General features: G+C 47.9%; 1 protein-coding gene across 4 annotated transcripts in view; it reads left to right on the plus strand.

Annotated features, from left to right (window-relative positions):
• The window catches only part of vars1 (valyl-tRNA synthetase 1), an 84383-nt gene that overhangs the window by 6318 nt on the left and 59692 nt on the right, over window positions 1-18373 (plus strand). For all 4 annotated transcript variants that reach the window (XM_068009458.1, XM_068009462.1, XM_068009459.1 and 1 more), the window contains exons 3-8: window positions 823-966; window positions 2421-2565; window positions 5997-6166; window positions 8916-9000; window positions 9661-9761; window positions 15048-15172. In XM_068009458.1, the coding sequence (XP_067865559.1) occupies window positions 823-966; window positions 2421-2565; window positions 5997-6166; window positions 8916-9000; window positions 9661-9761; window positions 15048-15172 (770 nt within the window). The remainder of the gene's footprint in view (window positions 1-822; window positions 967-2420; window positions 2566-5996; window positions 6167-8915; window positions 9001-9660; window positions 9762-15047; window positions 15173-18373) is intronic.

Consider the following 18373-nt stretch of genomic DNA (forward strand, 5'->3'; position numbering starts at 1 on the left):
TCACTCCCTCCACCAGCGACAGTGGCAGCCGTGTGTACCATCTACAAGATGCACTGCAGCAACGCAGCAAGGCTCCTTAGACAGCACCTTCCAAAGCCGCAATATAACAGCGATACAGTTCCAAGTCAGGATGGTGTGTAACTTGGAGGGGAACGTGCAGGTGATGGTGTTCCCATGTATCTGTTGCCCTTGTCCTTCTAGGCGGTAGAGGTCACGGGTTTGGAAGGTGCTGTCAAAGGAACCTCGGTGAGTTGCTGCGGTGCATCTTGTAGATGGTACACACTGTGCGTCAGTGGTGAAGGGATTGAATGTTGAAGATGCTGGATGGGGTGCCAATCAATCTGCTTTAGTGATGTTTGTTAAGGGATTAATATTGATCAGTGCTCAGGAGAGAAATGAAATATCCACCCCCCACCCCACCCCCCACCCCATCCCCACCCGAAACAATTACCACGGGATCTTTTATTTTCATTTGAAAGGGTAGACGGGGGCACCATTTAACATCTCATCTGAAAGCTGGCTTCTCGGTCAGTGCAGCAATGACTCACCGCTGCACAGGGAGTGTCAGTGTTTTTCTGTGCGCAAGTCTCTGAAGTGGGGTTTGAATGCAGGACCTGGGGATTCCAGGGGTGAGAGAGCGACTCACGGAGCCACTTACCGAGCTGAATCAGCCCAGCTGAGTTAAATAAACCTGAGCGATGAACATCTCCATAGCTGCAGACCTGAAGTGGAACGGCAGGCCCTCTGAACTGCTTACACTCCCCCGGCCACTCGATTTGACATTTCTCTCTCACTCGCTTGCTTGCTTCTGTTTTGCCACAGGCTGTTGAAAGAGCCCAGCTGGACCTGAAGAAGATTCTACAGTTTCTCGATACCCATCTGAAGCTGCGAACCTACCTGGTGGGAGAGGGAATCACCTTGGCGGATATCGCTGTGAGCTGCTCCCTGCTGCTACCCTACAAGCACGTACGTAGTTAACCACTTTCCTGCACACATTTTCTAACTGCATGGCCGAGTAGTCAACTCCATCAAACCTTGACTAACTTTTTTTGTGTTCATAATCCACGGCGGAGCTCCTGATCAGCTTGCTTGCTTCACCGTGGGCTGTTGTTTTTTGACGGAGAGGGAATTTGCCTGTTAGAAGCAGGAGCCGGTTGATTAAATAAGCACACACGCTTCTTGCTTGAGTTATTGGTATCGACTTGATGTCCCGAAGCACGGGAAAGTGGCTTGCCCGTTCCGACCACTTTATATTCCGGACCATTCCAAGGTGGGAATTTGGCATCGTTCCAGTTCACTGAAGGTTATAACTAGTCCGAGGCAACTCATCGGAGAACTGTTAAAGCAGTTTCTTAAAATGCCCGTGCGTCTCAAACCTGGCACGCAGGTGAAGTCTAACCTATGGACTGAATGCCCTGGAAGTATAATTCTTACTTCTCTCGCGTGCTTTAGCCAACACTCTTCAGATGCCACATTTTAATGCATCCTCTGACTGTAGGAAGGCAGAAAAAAGCTTGCATTTTAATGGTGCCGTTTACATCCTCAGGATGCCCCAAAATACTTTACAGCCAGTGAAGTACTTTTTGAAGCGTAGTCACTATTGTAATGGAGGAAACGCAGCAGTTAATTTGCGCACAGCAAGCTCCCACACACAGCAGTGTACTGACAACCAATCTACTTTTGTGGTTTTGGTTGAGGGATGGGTATTCACCGGGACACCAGGGAGAACTCCCCTAGTCTTCGAAACAGGGCTGCGGAATCTTTTACAACAGCCTGAGAGGGCAGTCGGGGCCTCGGTTTAACGTCTCATCCAAAAGATGGCACCTCCAACTGTGCAGCACTCCCTCAGTACGGCACTGGGTGTGTTGGCCTATATTTTGTGCTCGCGTCCCTGCAGTAGGGATTTAACCCACAATAATCTGACCCAGAGGTGAGAGTGCTGTCCACTGAACCATGTCTGACAATTGCAAGCTCAATCTCATGGGAGACCAGCCTGTAATATTTCAAAATCTCACTGAGGGCGTGCACTTCCTGTCCACAAACCGTATCTTCCATATTTTTGGTGTCGCTGTTCCCATTGTAAATTCCGATATCAACATTTCCCATTGAGTTTGCTGTGTCCTCTCACGATGCACTTGCAGGCACTGGCCACCACCTGGCTCTGTGTAGCTCTTCTGTGCGACTGATAGACGTTTTGTTCATCGGAGGTATTCAGCGACATGGGACAAAGTTAAATCAATAGACAATCTTATATCAACCATGATCTCATTGAACGGAGGAACAGGCTCAAGCGGTCACAAAGCCTCTCGCTGTTGCTATGTTCCGATATTGAACTGTATGTTGGGGGTTAACTCAAAGGGTCTTGCCCTTGACAACTAGACTACTCTTTATTCTGATGCTGCTGCTTTTTGCCCCCGCAGGTCTTTGAGCCCGACTTCAGGAAGCCCTACGTCAATGTGAACCGCTGGTTCCTGACCTGTGTGAACCAGCCTGAGTTCAAGCAGGCACTGGGAGAGGTTAAGCTGTGCGAGGAGATTGTGCCTGTGGCCTGCGAGAAATGTACAGGTGTGTAGAGAAGGGATATCGAGGAGTGAGAGGGGCTGCTGGGGGCTGAAGGTACACGTCAGAATTAAAATGGGTGGCACCATTACCATTTCTCATGAAGCGAAGGGAAACAGAAAGGGTCATAGTCTTAGAGTCATTCCAGCACAGAAGGAGGCCATTCAGCCCATCGAATCCATGCTGGCTCTCTAGAGCAATCCAGTCAGTCCCATTCCCTTGCTGTATCCCTGCAAGTTTATTTCCCTCAAGTGCCCATCCAATTTCCTTTTGAAATCACCGATCATCTCCACTTCATCCACCTTCATAGGCAGTGAGCTCCAGGGCATTAACCACTCGCTGTGTATAAATAGTTCCTCACATTCCCCCCTACCTCTATTGTCCAAAACATTAAATCTGTGTCCCCTAGACCTTGTGCCATCAGTAAGTGAGAGCAGTTATTATTTATCTACCTTATCTAAACCTGTCATAATCTTGTCCATCTCAGTCTCCTTTGCTTTAAGGAGCACAACCCCAGCTTCTCCAACCTAACCTTGAGGCTAAAATCCCTCATCCCTGGAATCATGGCAAATCTCCTCTGCACAATCTCAAGGGCCCTCACATCCTTCCTGAGGTATGGGGACCAGAAGGGGAACACTTAAAGGATGTTTGTCACATTCCTGTGAAGTTTGCAGATGCCTCTGAGATTCTAGGCAATGTTATAAGGTTGCTCAGGGTGGGATCGGGTGACTGGCACAAATTCCATGGTGTCAGTTGACGAAGAACAGAGTCATCTTAGTGTCTTCCTCACTCAACCAATGCCACCCAAAGTCAGATAACATAGTCACGTACCTCGCTGTTGTTTGTGGGGCGTCGCTGGTGCCGAATGGTTGTCAATGTTAGTGGAGTGTTTAATTGTAATCGGGTGGTTGGCATTTACGGGGGAATTCACCTGTGCTTGTTTCAATTATATATATATTATATATATTACATATGCATGTAGCTCTCTTCAGCCCCCTGGAGAAGGAGCACAAGGTGTCCGCTGATACACTTGACGCTTTCTGTGAGTGGGTGAGGAGCTGGAGTGCAGCTTCACCACTGGGAATGTTATTTTAATTTGAATTGTTAAGTTTTCTTTAAAGTTTTTGATTTTTGTTATCATAACTTAGTGGTGCCCCTGCATTACGGGGCACTTAGACCCTCCTTTTTGGGCCAACTGAAAAGTTATTAAGTATGTGCATATAATACACATTATATATTTGGGAGCAGACTGAAAACTGGTTGTGGGATTGGAGGCGAACGATATGTGCTGTGTGTCTCTAAGTAAAAATTTTCTGGTGTATAAAGACTAGGCTGCAGTTCTATCCTTCACTGCCCGGGTATCCTGAGTTGTAACAACCGGGCCTGCCCGTGCAACAGTGGTGACTGCACTCTGAAAAGCTGTAAGATGTTCAGGTGTGATTTTAGCCTTTTGGATGTTTAGGCCCATGTGAATTTAGCCTTGGGTCTCAATGTGTGTTAAAGGAGAAACTGTGTTATCCTAAACCAATAGTCCACACAAGGAAGAGAACAAAACAAAAAACAAGGCTATGGGGGAAGGAGCAGGAGGAAATGGGACTAATTGGATCGCTCTTTTGCAAAGAGCTGACAGAGAGACGATGGGCCAAATGGCCTCCTCCTGGGCTCAGTGCAATCCGTGCACCTTGTAAAATGCCTTGAAACCTTGAGAGATGTGAGGAGGGTGATCTTCCCTTTGGCACCCACCTTCAAGGATATTGTTAGCATGGGTACATGAGATCATGTTACTCTGCTTTACTAACTTGATGGACAATGAGCATTAACATTCAGATCTTGTAACATGGAGCTAGCTGCAGCTGTAATTTTAGGGCACATAAAACGTTTTGCTTTCACTTTTCGCTCATGTTTTGCCTTGTTTCAGTTTCCTTTTCTTTGGCAGTGAACTGTGCAAGGGGCGGAAGAAAGCCATTCGGCTCATCATGCCGGTGCCAGTGCAGTGCATTCCTGATCACAACAACTCGCTGCATGAAAAAAAATGCTCCTCCTCTCGCCCGCTGATCCTTTTGCCAATTACCTTAAACCTGTGCCCTCTAGTTACCGACCCTCCTACCGCTGGAAACAGTTTCTCCTTATTTACCCTACCAAAACCCCCATCATTTTGAACAGCTCCATCATTATCTCTCTATTTCCCCTCAACCCCTGCATTTTTCCCATTTCGCCCTCATCCCTTATCCACTTGCCCATAAGAATTGAAGCCAAGACCTTTTAATCTACCTCAGTGCTGTATCTGGGCAGGTTTTGTCCTTTACTCTTCAAGGCCGTCCTTTTTGATAACGCGCACACATTGGAGGTGATTGTTATTCTTCAGGTATCCAGAATGGAGCAGCTTTTCTTAACACTGAGATGTGGGACCTTAAAACGAGTGACGTGAGTGGATGTGGGAGCCATTACTGGTACGATGCTGGGCTAAAAGGGTTAAACTGAGAGAACTGATCGCACAAACGTGGCTTGTATTCAGACTCATAGTCACTACGGTACAGGTGGAGGACATTTAGCCCATTGAGTCTATGCTGGCTCTCTGTCGAGCAATCCAGTCAGTCCCATTCTCCCTTTCTAACCCCATAGTCCTGCAAGTTTATTTCCATCAAGTGCCCATCCAAATCATTGATAGTGTCCGCTTCCACCACCCTCACAGGCAGTGAGTTCCCGGTCATTACCACTCACTGCGTAAAAAAAGTTCTTCCTCACATTCCCCCCTGTATCTCTTACCCAGTAACTTAAATCTGTGTCCCCTTGTCCCATCAGCTAATGGGAGCAGCTTTTCTTTATGACAGGTTTAGATAAGGTAGACAGTCTTGTACACCTCTGTCAAATCTCCCCTCAATCAAGCTCCTTTGCTCCAAAGGGAACAACCCAACTTCTGCAACCTAACCTTGTAGCTAAAATCCCCCATCCCTGGAACCATCCTGCTAAATCCGCTTGAGTATTGAATATTAAAGGGAGGGGGGGGGGATCTAATGGAGGTGTTTAAGAGGATTAGAGGAGTTAAGAGGGTAGATAGAGAGAAACTATTTCCTCTGATGGGCAAGTGTCCAGAACAAGGGAGCAAATCTTTAAACTTAGAGCTAGGCTGTTTAGGACATGTCGGGAAGGACTTCTTCAGACACATGTTAGTGGAAATCTGGAACTCTCCCCCCACATCCCCCCCCCAAACAAACTGTTGAGGCTGGGGTCAACTGAAAGATTCAAAACTGCGATTGATTAAATTTGTGTTAGCCGAGGGCATTAAACTGTTCCGTCATCAAGGCTGATCGATGGAGTTAAGCCACGGATCGGCCATGATCGAGTTGAATGGTTGAGAGACTGAATGGCCTCCTCCTGCTCCTGTGCTGCTGTTTCTCGTCCTTCTATTCAAGGTGCCTTCCCTCTCTGTTACACAGGGCAGCGGCAACAGGAGCAGGTGGCCGGTCCGGAGCCGGCCGCGCCCGCCAAGGAACCGGTGAAGAAGACGCCGGCGCAGCTGAAGAAGGAGGCGATGAAGAAAGAGAAAATGGAAAAGTTCCTGCAGAAGCGGGACAAGCTGAAGGAGCAGCAGCAGAGGCAGCCGGAGGTCAGTGTCGGGGGGTGGGGGGGGCACGGTCAGTGTGGGGGTTGTGGGGGGGAGCGGGGGTGTTGGGTGGTGGTGGTGGAGGTCAGTGGGGAGGCTAGTGGATCATTTCTGCCAGTTTAGGCTTCTCCAGAGGAAGACTGCTCCCCAGTCAGCTACCTCTGCTCTGTTGTTGCCCGTGTTCAAACTCCCATTCACCCACTCCTCTTGCATTCTTTGACCTACATTGGCTCTCGGTTAAAACTGCCTCGATTTAAGGCTCTCATCCCTGTTTTCAAATGCCTCCATGGCCTCACCTCTCCCTATCTCTGTAATCTCCTCCAGCCTCACAACCATAGAATCATGAAGTCATTTATGGCACAGGAGGAGGCCATTTGGCCCATCGAGTCCATGCCGGCTCTCCATGGAGCTGTGCAGCCGATCCCACTCCCCGTAGCCCTGCAAGTCTATTTCTGTCAGGTGGCCATCCAACTTCCTCTTGAAGTCATTGATTGTCTCCACTTCCACCATCCTTATGGGCAGCGAGTTCCAGGTCGTTGCCATCTGCTGCGTAACCAGAGCTTTACAAAGGTTCAGCACAACCTCCCTGCTTTTGTACTCGATGACACTATTTATAGAGCCCAAGATTCCATATGTTTTATTCGCTACTCTCTCATTATGTCCTGCCACCTTCATAGATCGATGCACATGCAACTACCCCCGCACACTCTTTAGAACCGTGACATTAAATCTATATTGCCTCTCCCTATTCCTTCTGCCAAAATGCATCGCCTTGCACTTGTTAGTGTTAAATTCCATCTGCCACTTGTCTGCCCATTCTGCTAGCCTATCTATGCCCTGTTGCAGGGGGTTCACATCATCCTCACTGCTTGCCGCACCTCCAACTCTCCAAGATATCTGCATTCCTCCAATTCTCCGGCTGTGGAATTCCGTCCCTAAATCTCTCCGCCTCTGTACTCCTCTTTTCTCCTTTAAGGCACTCCTTAAAACCCACCTGTTTGACCAGGTTTTTGGCCATCTGCCCGAATATCTCAATTTGCGCTTGGCGTCAAATGTTGTTTGATAACACTCCTGTGAAGCATCTTGGGACAGTTAGTCATGTCAAAGGTGCTATGTAAACACAAGTTGTTGTTGGGTTAATATAATTCAGTTATGAATCCCAGTGCTCTCTCAGCACTGTCAAGAACAATTCCCCTGGTCGTCAATTAAGTGTAAGCTTCCCAAATTCTTTTTTTTCCTGCTTTTTAGAAACATTTCAACTGTTTTATTGTAAAGAAACGTTAATGGCATTGCAGAAAACAAAGTCAGGCAGGGAGGGGGAGGGGTGTCGCTGAAAGAAAAGCAAAAGACTGACTACGCGTGCTGAGAATCTGAAATAAAGACAGAAAATTCTGGGAAAACACTCAGCTCATCGGGCAGCATCTGTGGAAGGCCCTCGAGCTGAAAGGTTAACTCGTAAGACAGCAGCTTTACTGATCTGAGATGATCTAATTGCAATTCATTGGAATTCTCCAGATTGCTGTGGATGCTCAGTTGTTGAATATATTCAAGACTGAGATCGTTACATCTTTGCACATTAAGGGATATGGGAAGTAGGTGGGAAAGTGGAGTTGAGGTCAAAGTTCAGCCATGATCTTATAGAATGCCAGAGCAGGCTCGAGGGGCCGAGTGGTGTTCCTGGTGTTCTTAATTGCACCTGGATTATAATCTTCACAAACAGACATATTTGGAAAGATACAGCCCCCAAACTCCCTGCTCTATAAAGAAAGACTTGCTGCAGCTAAGCGGGTAGCACTCTAGCCTCTGAGTCAGAAAGTTATGGCTTCGGGTCCCACTCCAGAGACTTGAGCCCATAATCCACAGCGACATTCCCTGGGCGGTACTTGAGGGGATGTTGCAGGTAGTCGTTTTTCAGATGAGGTGTTAAACACCAGGCTCCGTCTGCCCTCTCAGGAAAACTATTTTGAAGCAGAGCAGGGGAGTTCTCCCCGGTGTCCCAGCCAATGTTTATCCCTCAACCAACATCATTAAAAAATAAACTGATTAGTTGGCTGTTATCTCATTTGTGGGAGCTTGCTGTGTGCAAGTTGGCTGCAGAGTTTCCTACATTACAACAATGACTACACTTGGAAAGTGTTTCATTGGCTGTAAAGCGCTTTAGAATGTCCTGAGGCAGTGAAAGCCGCTATAGAAATGCATGTTTGTCAGCTCCTTTTGGTGACAATTGAGGGATGAATGTTGGCCCGGACCTCAATGCGAATAACGCGGTGGGATCTTTTACTGTCAACCTGAGCAGTTTTGGCGGGTGCTGGAGCCATAGTTCACAATCTGAGGGTTGAGCCTTTGACCAGTGCAGCACTCCCTTGGCCCACTGCACTCGAGTGGCAGCCGCGATGGTGTGCTCACTTCACCGCAAAAGCTGTCCCACCAGACAGTGTGACCCTGGATACCCATCACGGATTTCAAAAGGGAATGAGATAAGTACTTGAAGTGATCGGAGTTGCAGGAAAGGGCAGGGGAACGGGACTAGCTGGACTGCTCTTGTAGAGACCCGGCACAGACTCGACGGGCCGAATGGCCTCCTTCTGTGATTCTATGAAGTGCAGGAAACATCCACTATCAGTATCAGCAGCAGCCAGCCCTGGGCTTGTGTGATTTAAATCCTTTGTCCAGTTTAGTAGCATCACAGGATGAGAAACTGATGGATTCCTAATTCTTTCTTCCCCCCCCACGCCCCCACATCATCGTGCAGAAAAAAGCCAAAGCAGAGAAGAAAGAAAAGAAGGATCTGGGAGTGATTACATACGACATTGCGACTCCTCCAGGAGAGAAAAAAGGTGAGGCAGCTGCGGTGTGTAACGTCTGATCCCTTATGAGCTGGGAGCATCAAAACTGTACTGGTTGTCGTGTGAGAGGACGGTAGAGGCACGGTGCTTATCATTGCTTCTAAATTTCACTCTCTAATTTCTCTTCAACGTGCCATCCTGTCTCTCTCTCTCTCTCTCTCTCTCTTTTCCCTGTTCCACACACTGTTGAAATTCAACGTCTCCTATAACTTGCTCACTGTCACTTTAGCTCAGTGAGTAACATTCTCGCCCAGGAGTCAGAAGGTTGTGGGTTCAAGTCCCTCTCCAGTGACTTCAGCGCACAATCTAAAGCTGACTTTTCCCAGTGCAGTATTGAGGGGGCGTTGCATTGCCAGAGGTGCTGCTTTTGAATGAGACATTTAACTGAAGGCCCTGTCTGGCCTCTTAGGCGAATGTTAAAGATTCCACGGCCGCTATTTGGAAGAAGAGCAGGGGCGTTCTCCACGGTGAGCTGGTCAGTCGTCACTGAGGGAGTCCTCTGCTCCCTTTCCCCTCCTCGTGCCTTAAGGGCAACCCGTCTGCTCTCCCCGTTCATGTACTCCCCACATGAGGCTTTTCTCTCTTCCCTCCCCGAATCTGTTTGAAAGTTGTGGGCCACAATCCCTAACGTGCTGTTTTTCTGGATTGTAGATGTGACCTGCCCGATGCCAGACTCCTACAGCCCGCAATACGTTGAAGCAGCCTGGTACCCATGGTGGGAAAAGCAAGGATTCTTCAAACCCGAGTACGGGGTAAGCACAAGGGGCCCACCCTCCGCTGTGTCAGTCAGTAGCGAATTGAACGAACCTAATGGTGCGGCCGTGAGCTTTCCCTGCTGCCTCCTCCGGGACATTCAGCAGTCCCTGGTTCAGAGGCCCTGGTCTAGGCAAGGGGGTGGCAGACTGTGGAGTTGGGGGGGGATGCGAGGGGGTGGGGGATGGTTAGCGGAGAGGAAATTGGTCGCTCTGCCGAGTCTTTATTTCTATCTGGCTCCTCCTACTGGAAAATACATAGACATCAATTGAAGGGAAAGTCAGGATTGGCTGTGACGGCCTCCACAGCTGGCCAGCTCGTTGATGCTGCCAACCAAAGCAGAATTCTCGTCCCTTCATACAGTCCTGGAGTGTGAGTGGTACCTGTGCTACTCTAACCCATGGGAAGATTAGCTCAGGGAAGGAGTCATTCTTTTTGCATCGACTCACACAGCACAGGAGGAGGCCATTCTAGCTAGTTAGAATTGTAAAAACAGCAAGACTTTGTACAGGTATTTAAAAAGGAAAAGAGTACATAAAGTGAGTGTTGGTCCTCTAGAGAGTGAGATTGGGGAGCTCATAGTAGATAATTAGGAAATGGCAGATGCAGTGAACAAATACTTTGCTTCTGCCTTCACTATAGAGGATGCAAAAAAGGCTGCGTTTGCTGGCAACGCAGCCACTAGGTGGCGCTGTACTAGGACATGCTGAAATGCGGCCTGTTTCACTGAAATGTCACTGTCTGTGACGTTCAGGCAGCTGTCAGGATTAAAGATGGCGCTGCTCAATTTATCACCGAAAAACAACTTAATCCATGGCAGCACACAATGGACGTGTTTGATACTCGGAGAACATTGCGGTGTTTAAAGTCTCATCAGAAGGACAGCACCTCTGGTGGTGCTGCACACCCTCCGTAATTCTGTGAGGTTTCAGTGCCATCCCACTGTCCGGCCGCTCATTTCCCCCCCCACAATCCCGCTCTCCAGTCGATCACCCACCCCCCATCCCTCCAGACGCTAGCTCTAGGCCACGGGCCGCTTCCCTCCTCTCGGCCACTCACTCCTACATCGTCCCATCACCCCCTCGGCCCACTTTTCGAGTGGCCGAGAGGAGGGAAGCAACCCACGACCTAGAGCTAGCGTCTGGAGGGATGAGGGGGGGTGGGAGAGAAAAGGGGGAGCAAGCGGCTGGAGAGCAGGAGGGGGAAGCAGGGAGCGAGTGGCTGGAGATCTGGGGGGTGGGTTGGGGGAGGAGAGAGGAGGGAGCGAGCAAACGGCCTGGAGTGAGTGGCCGAGGGGCGAGAGCGTTTTCCTGCGCATGCGGCAGTTAGTCCTGGCAAGGCAAGATGCAAGCTGCACATGCGCAGAATCTCAGAGCGCAGGAGACCGTTTGCGCGTGTGCGCAGCTTGGAGTGCTCTGATGACATCAGTGGGCCGCTGCGATGTCAGGAGTCACTTTGTTCCGGAAAGGTTCCATCAGACTGGAAGTAGCAAATATAACCCCTCTATTCAAGAAGGGGGAGACAGAAAACAGGTAACTATAGGCCAGTTAGCTTGACGTCTGTCGTGGGGAAGGTGGTAGAATCGATCATTAAGGAGTTTATAGCTGGTCGCTTAGAAAAACTCAAGGTAATCGGGAATAGTCAGCATGGTTTTGTGAAAGGAAAATCATGTTTAACCAATTTATTGGAGTTCTTTGAAGGAGTGACATGTGCTGTGGATAAAGGAGAGCCCATTGACGTATTGTACTTGGATTTCCAGAAGGCATTTGACAAGGTGCCACATAAAAGGTTATTGCGCAAAGTAGGAGCTCATGGTGTAGGGGGTAACATATTAGCATGGATAGAAGATTGGCTGGCTGGCAGAAAACAGAAAGTATACATAAATGGGTCCTTTTCTGATTTTCTGATAGGTAGGAAAGTATGTCGTAAAGAGGACATAAGGAGGTTGCAGACCGATTATAGATAGATTGAGTGAGTGGGCAAAAATCAGGCAGACCGAGTATAATGTGAGAAAATGTGCAGTTGTTCACTTGGCAGGAAGAATAAAAAAGCTGAATATTAATTAAACAGAGAACGACTGCAGAACTCCGGGGTGCAGAGGGGTCTAGGTGTTCTAGTGCAAGTGTCTCAAAAAGTTAGTATGCAGGTACAGCAAGTAATCAGGCGATTGGAATGCTATTCTTTATTATAAGAGGAATTTAAAATAAAAGTAAGGATGTTATGCTTCAGTTATACAGGGCATTGGTGAGACCACATCTTGAATACTGTGTGCAGTTTTGGTCTCCTTATTTAAGGAAGGATGTAAATGTGTGGGAGGCGGTTCAGAGGAGGTTTACTGGATTGATACCTGGAATGAGCGGGTTGTCTTATGAAGAAAGGTTGAACAGACTGGGCTTATTTTCACTGGAGTTTAGAAGAGTGAGGGGAGATTTAATTGAAGTAGATAAGATCCTGAACGGTTTTGACAAGGTGGATGTGGAAAGGATGTTTCCTCTTGTGGGTGAATCCAGAACTAGGGGGCACTGTTTTAAAATTAGATGTCGCCCTTTTAGGACAGAGATGAGGAGAATTTGTTTCTCTCAGAGGGTTGTGCAACTTTGGAACTCCCTGCCTCAGAAGGTGGTGGAAGTGGGGTCATTGAATATTTTTACGGCGGAGGTAGATAGATTCTTGTCAAGCAAGGGAATCAAACGTTATCGGGGTAGATGGGAGTGTGGAATTTGAAACACAAACAGATCAGCCATTATCTTATTGAAAGGCGGAGCAGACCTGAGGGGCCGAATGGCCTACTTCTGCTCCTAATTCGTATGTTCATTCAGCCCATTGTGTCTGTGCCGGTTCTTTGAAACTGCTAGCCGGTTGGTCCCACTCCTGCTCTTTCCCCATAGCCCTGCAAAATTTTTTCCCTGCAAGTATTTACCCAATTTTTCTTTTGCTACTTGGGATGTGGGCGTCGCTGGCTAGGCCAGCATTTATTGCCCTTCCCAAATTGCCCTTGAGAAGGTGCTGGTGAGCTGCCTTCTTGAACCGCTGCAGTCCAACAGTGGAAAACTACACAGAAATGGAATGAATGAGGATTTTGAGCATTCAACATGCTTAAGTGGAGTTCACAAAATAATGTTTCCATCATGTTACAGGTCAAGCCTGTGACAGTTCTTGAACCAAAGACGATACCGTATAATTGGAATGATTATTAACAGTGCTGTAGGTAAACCCACAGTGCTGTTAGGAAGCAAGTTCCAGGATTTTGACCCAGCGACAGTGAAGGAACGGCGATATAGTTCCAAGTCAAGATGGTGTGTGGCTTGGAGGGCAACTTGCAGGTGGTGGTGTTCCCATGCATCCACTGCCCTCATTCTTCTAGCTGGTAGAGGTCGCGGGCTTGGTGAGTTGCTGCAGTGCATCTTGTAGATGGTACACACTGCTGCCACTGTGCATCATTGGTGGAGGGAGTGAATGTTTATTGCGGTGGATGGGGTGCCACTCAAGCGGTCTGCTTTGTCCTGGATGGTGTTGAGTTTCCTGAGTGTTGTTGGAGCTGCACCCATCCAGGCAAGTGGAGAGTATTCCATCACACTCCTGACTTGTGCCTTGTAGATGGTGGACAGGTATTGGGGAATCAGAAGGTGAGTTACTCGCCGTAGGATTCCTAGCCTCTGACCTGTTCTTGCAGCCACGACATTTATATGGCTGTTCCAGTTCAGTTTCTGGTCAATGGTAACCCCCAGGATGTTGATAGTGGGGGATTGAACAATGATCATACCATTGTACGTCAAGGGGAGATGGTTAGATTCTCTCTTGGAGATGGTCATTGCTTGGCACTTGTGTAGCGCGAATGTTACCACTTATGCGGCACGGACTGCTTCCGTATCTGAGGAGTCACGAATGGTGCTGAACATGGTGCAATCATCAGTGAACATCCAGCTTCTGACATTATGATTGAAGGAAGGTCATTGATGAAGCAGCTGAAGATGGTTGGGCCTAGGACACTACCCTGAGAAACTCCTGCAGTGATGTCCTGGAGCTCAGATGATTGACCTCCAACAACCACAACCATCTTCCTTTGCGCTTGTTATGACTCCAACCAGAAGAGAGTTTTTTCCCCGATTTCCATTGACTTCAGTTTTGCTAGGGTTCCTTGATGCCATACTCGGTCAAATGCTGCCTTGATGTCAAGGGCAGTCACTCTCACCTCACCTCTTGAGTTCAGCTCTTTTGTCCATGTTTGGACCAAGGCTGTAATGTGGTCAGGAGCTGAGTGGCCCTGGCGGAAGCCAAACTGAGCGTCACTGAGCAGATTATTGCTTAGTAAGTGCCACTTGACAGCACCGTCAACAACACCTTTTTAGGGCAAGAATCCCCTGCGGAGTCTCAATTAGGTTTGGAGCCGTACTCTAGACGTAACAGGAATGAGTCACTTAACACCAAATAATGTGTTAAAACAGTAATTTTATTGAGTAATTATTAAACAATCATTTTTGATAAAAAGGGAAAGAACGATAACTATTACAGTTAGAAACAGGGGATAACCTTACAGTCAGAAACAGGAGAATTTATTATAGGGAATAAAGAAATGGCTGACCAACTAAATGCATACTTTGATTCTGTCTTCACAAAGGAGGACACAAATATCATACCAGAAATGTTGGGGAACACAGGGCTTAGTGAGAGAGAGGAACTGAAAGACATCAGTATTCGTACAGAAATGGCGTTGGGGAAATTGATGGGATTGAAGGCCGATAAATCCCCAGGGCCTGATGGTATGCATCCCAGAGTACTTAAGGAAGTGGCCCTAGAAATAGTGGATGCATTGGTGGTCATCTTCCAAGATTTTATAGACTCTGGAACAGTTCCTACAGATTGGAGGGTAGCTAATGTAACCCCACTATTTAAAAAAGGGAGGTAGAGAGAAAGCAGGGAATGATAGAGCAGTCAGCCTGACGTCGGTAGTGGGAAAATTCTAGAGTCCATTATCAAAGATTTGATAGCAGAGCACTTGGAGAACAGTGGTAGAATCGGGCAGAAGCAGCATGGATTTACGAAAGGCAAATTATGCTTGACAAATCTACTAGAATTCTTCGAGGATGTAACGAGTAAAGTTGATGAGGGAGAGCCAGTGGATATGGTTTATTTGGACTTTTGTTTGCGAGTGTATTTGTTTGGATAATTGCTCTTGGGAAGTGCCTTGTGACATTTTTTATCTTAAAGGCACTATATCAATGCAGGTTATGGTTGCTGTTCAGGAGTTGAACTGATATCCAATCGTTCTCTTTCTGATCCTGCAGCACAATATCTCTGAAGCTAACCCGAAGGGGATGTTCATGATCTGCATCCCTCCGCCGAACGTGACTGGATCGCTGCATCTTGGCCACGCCCTAACCAACGCGATTCAGGACTCGCTCACCCGCTGGTAATGTCCCGCTGTGATCGATGCTGTGCCTCAGATGTGGCACTGTCCGGCCCGTCATCTCCTGCCCGCAGTTAGCGACTGGGCAGGGATTGACCGCAGGGCAACGGCTGGTTCAGTTCAGTCTCGGTCTTCCCAGGAATGACCGGCTGTTCTGGAAAAGTGCTGCAGGTTGCTCGGTGCCTGAAAGAGAAAGGACAGGTCAGCATTTCGAGTAGGACCCTTTGACAGAATTCCAAGCCGATCAATTCCTGAAAAATCTTTTCAGTATTGATGTTGGATAAAAATACAGATGAGGGGCTCTCCCCACAGACTGAATGCAGTGACTTTAGAAATGTGAAGGTTTATAAAGTAGGCCTGAAATAATTCTCTCCTGCTTCCAGCAGCGCGCTCTCTCTCTCTCGCGCTGTCTCTCTCTCGCGCTCGCTCTCTATCGCGCGCGCTCTCTCTCTCGCGTTCTCTCTCTCTCGCCCTCTCTCTCTCTCGCCCTCTCTCTCTCTCTCGCCCCCTCTCCTCTCTCTGGTGTGTGTTCTTTCGCTCGCGTTCTAGAACAAAGAACAAAGAAAATTCCAGCACAGGAACAGGCCCTTCGGCCCTCCAAGCCTGCGCCGATCCAAATCCTCTATCTAAACCTGTCGCCTATTTTCTAAGGGTCTGTATCTCTTTACTTCCTGCCCATTCATGTATCTGTCTAGATACATCTTAAAAGACGCTATCATGCCCGCGTCTACCACCTTCGCTGGCAATGCGTTCCATGCACCCACCACACTCTGCGTAAAGAACTTTCCACGCATATCCCCCCTAAACTTTTCCCCTCTCACTTTGAACTCATGTCCCCTTGTAATTGAAACCCCCACTCTGGGGAAAAGGCTTCTTGCTATCCACCCTGTCTATACCTCTCATGATTTTGTACACCTCAATCAGGTCCCCCCTCAACCTCCGTCTTTCTAATGAAAATAATCCTAATCTACTCAACCTCTCTTCATAGCTAGCGCCCTCCATACCAGGCAACATCCTGGTGAACCTCCTCTGCACCCTCTCCAAAGCATCCACATTCTTTTGGTAATGTGGCGACCAGAACTGCACGCAGTATTCCAACTGTGGCCGAACCAAAGTCCTATACAACTGTAACATGACCTGCCAACTTTTGTACTCAATACCCCGTCCGATGAAGGAAAGCATGGCGTATGCCTTCTTGACCACTCTATTGACCTGCGTTGCCACCTTCAGGGAACAATGGACCTGAACACCCAAATCTCTCTGTACATCAATTTCCCCAGGACTTTTCCATTTACTCTCGCTCTCTCTTCTGCTCTCTCTCTCTCTCTCGTGCGCGTTCTCTCTCGCTCTTGTGCTCTCTCTCTCTTGTGCTCACTGTTGCGTACGCGCTCTCTCTTTCTCGCGCGCTCTCTCTCTCTGTCATTCTCATTTGATAAAGTCCCTCATATGGGACTGTTAGCTCGAGTTGAAGGCAAATTATTGACGTGGTCGGGAATTTGACTTGGCAGCAGTAGACAGAGAGTAGGGGTAATGGGCAGGTACTCAATAGGCAGATACTCTAATTGAGAAGATGCAACTAGTGGTCTTTCCCCAAGGATCTGTGTTGGTGCCTTAACTATTCAACATATTTATTAATGACTTAGATGGTGGGTAGAAAGCCACATATCCAAATTTGCCAATGACACAAAGAGAGGTGGCATTGTAAGCAGTGTAGGTGGATGTGCAAAATTATAAAGAGATATTAATAGATTATGTGAATGGGCAAAACTGTGGCAAATGGATTTCAATGTAGGCAAATGTTGGTCATCCACTTTGGGCTTATAAAGGATAGAACTTTTTAAATGGTGAAATGTGAGAATCAGTGGAGGGCCAAAGAGACTTGGAGTCCAGAAACACAGTCATGAACAGGTACAGAAAAGGCTAATGGAAGGCTGGCCTTTATATCTCGAGGACTGAGATACAAGGGGTAGAAGTCATGTTTCAGCTTTATAAAGCCCTGTTTAGACCACACCTGGAGTATTGTGAGCAGTTCTGGGCCCCACACCTTAGCAAGGATATATCAGCCTTGGAGGGAATGCAGTGTAGATTTACTGGAATGTTACCTGGACTGCTACCTGGACTGCAAGGGTTAAGCTACGAGGAGAGATATCCCAAACTAGGGTTGTAGTCCCGAGAATTTAGAAGCTTAAGGGTGATTTGATCCAAGTTTTCAGTCATGCTGCAGCTGTACAGAACCTTAGTTAGGCCACACTTAGTATATTACGTGAAATTCTGGTCGCCACACTACCAGAAGGACTTGGAGGCTTTGGAGAGGGTACAGAAGAGGTTTACCAGGATGTTGCCTGGTCTGGAGGGCATTAGCTGTGAGGAGAGGTTGGATAAACTCGAATTGTTTTCACTGGAACGACGGAGGTGGAGGGGCGACATGATAGAGGTTTACAAAGTTATAAGCGGCATGGACAGAGTGGATAGTCAGAAGCTTTTTCCCAGGGTGGAAGAGTCAGTTACTAGGGGACATAGGTTTAAGGTGCGAGGGGCAAAGTTTAGAGGGGATGTGCGAGGCAAGTTCTTTACACAGAGGGTGGTGAGTGCCTGGAACTTGGTGCCGGGGGAGGTGGTGGAAGCAGGTACCATAGAGACGTTTAAGAGGCATCTTGACAAATACATGAATCGGATGGGAATAGAGGGATACGGACCCCGGAAGTGCAGAAGGTTTTAGTTTAGGCAGGCATCAAGATCGGCGCAGGCTTGGAGGGCCGAATGGCCTGTTCCTGTGCTGTACTGTTCTTTGTTCTTTGATATTAAGGCAATCAGGTATGGCATATAGAGAGAAACTATTTCCTCTGTTGGGGTGTCTAGGACTAAGGGGACATAGTCAACACATTAGAGCCAGACATTTCAGGAGTAAAATTAGGAAACAATCTTCGTGCAAAGAGTGGTAGAAGTTGTTTATTTTTGAACTGAACATACAAACTAGGAGCAGGAGTAGGCTCTCCGGCCTCTCGAATCTGCTCCGCCATTCAGTACGATCATGGCTGATCTAGATTGTGGACTCAGCTCCAGTTTCCTGCCTGTTCCCCATAACCCGGCTCCCTTATTTGTCAAGAATCTATTTACCTCTGCCTTAAATGACCCTGCCTCCACCGCACTCCAGGGAGAGAGTTCCACAGACTCTCGACTCTCCGAGAGGAAACATTTCTGCTC

This window comes from Heterodontus francisci, chromosome 29 (assembly GCF_036365525.1).
Source record: "Heterodontus francisci isolate sHetFra1 chromosome 29, sHetFra1.hap1, whole genome shotgun sequence".
In the NCBI taxonomy this organism is placed as follows: domain Eukaryota; kingdom Metazoa; phylum Chordata; class Chondrichthyes; order Heterodontiformes; family Heterodontidae; genus Heterodontus; species Heterodontus francisci.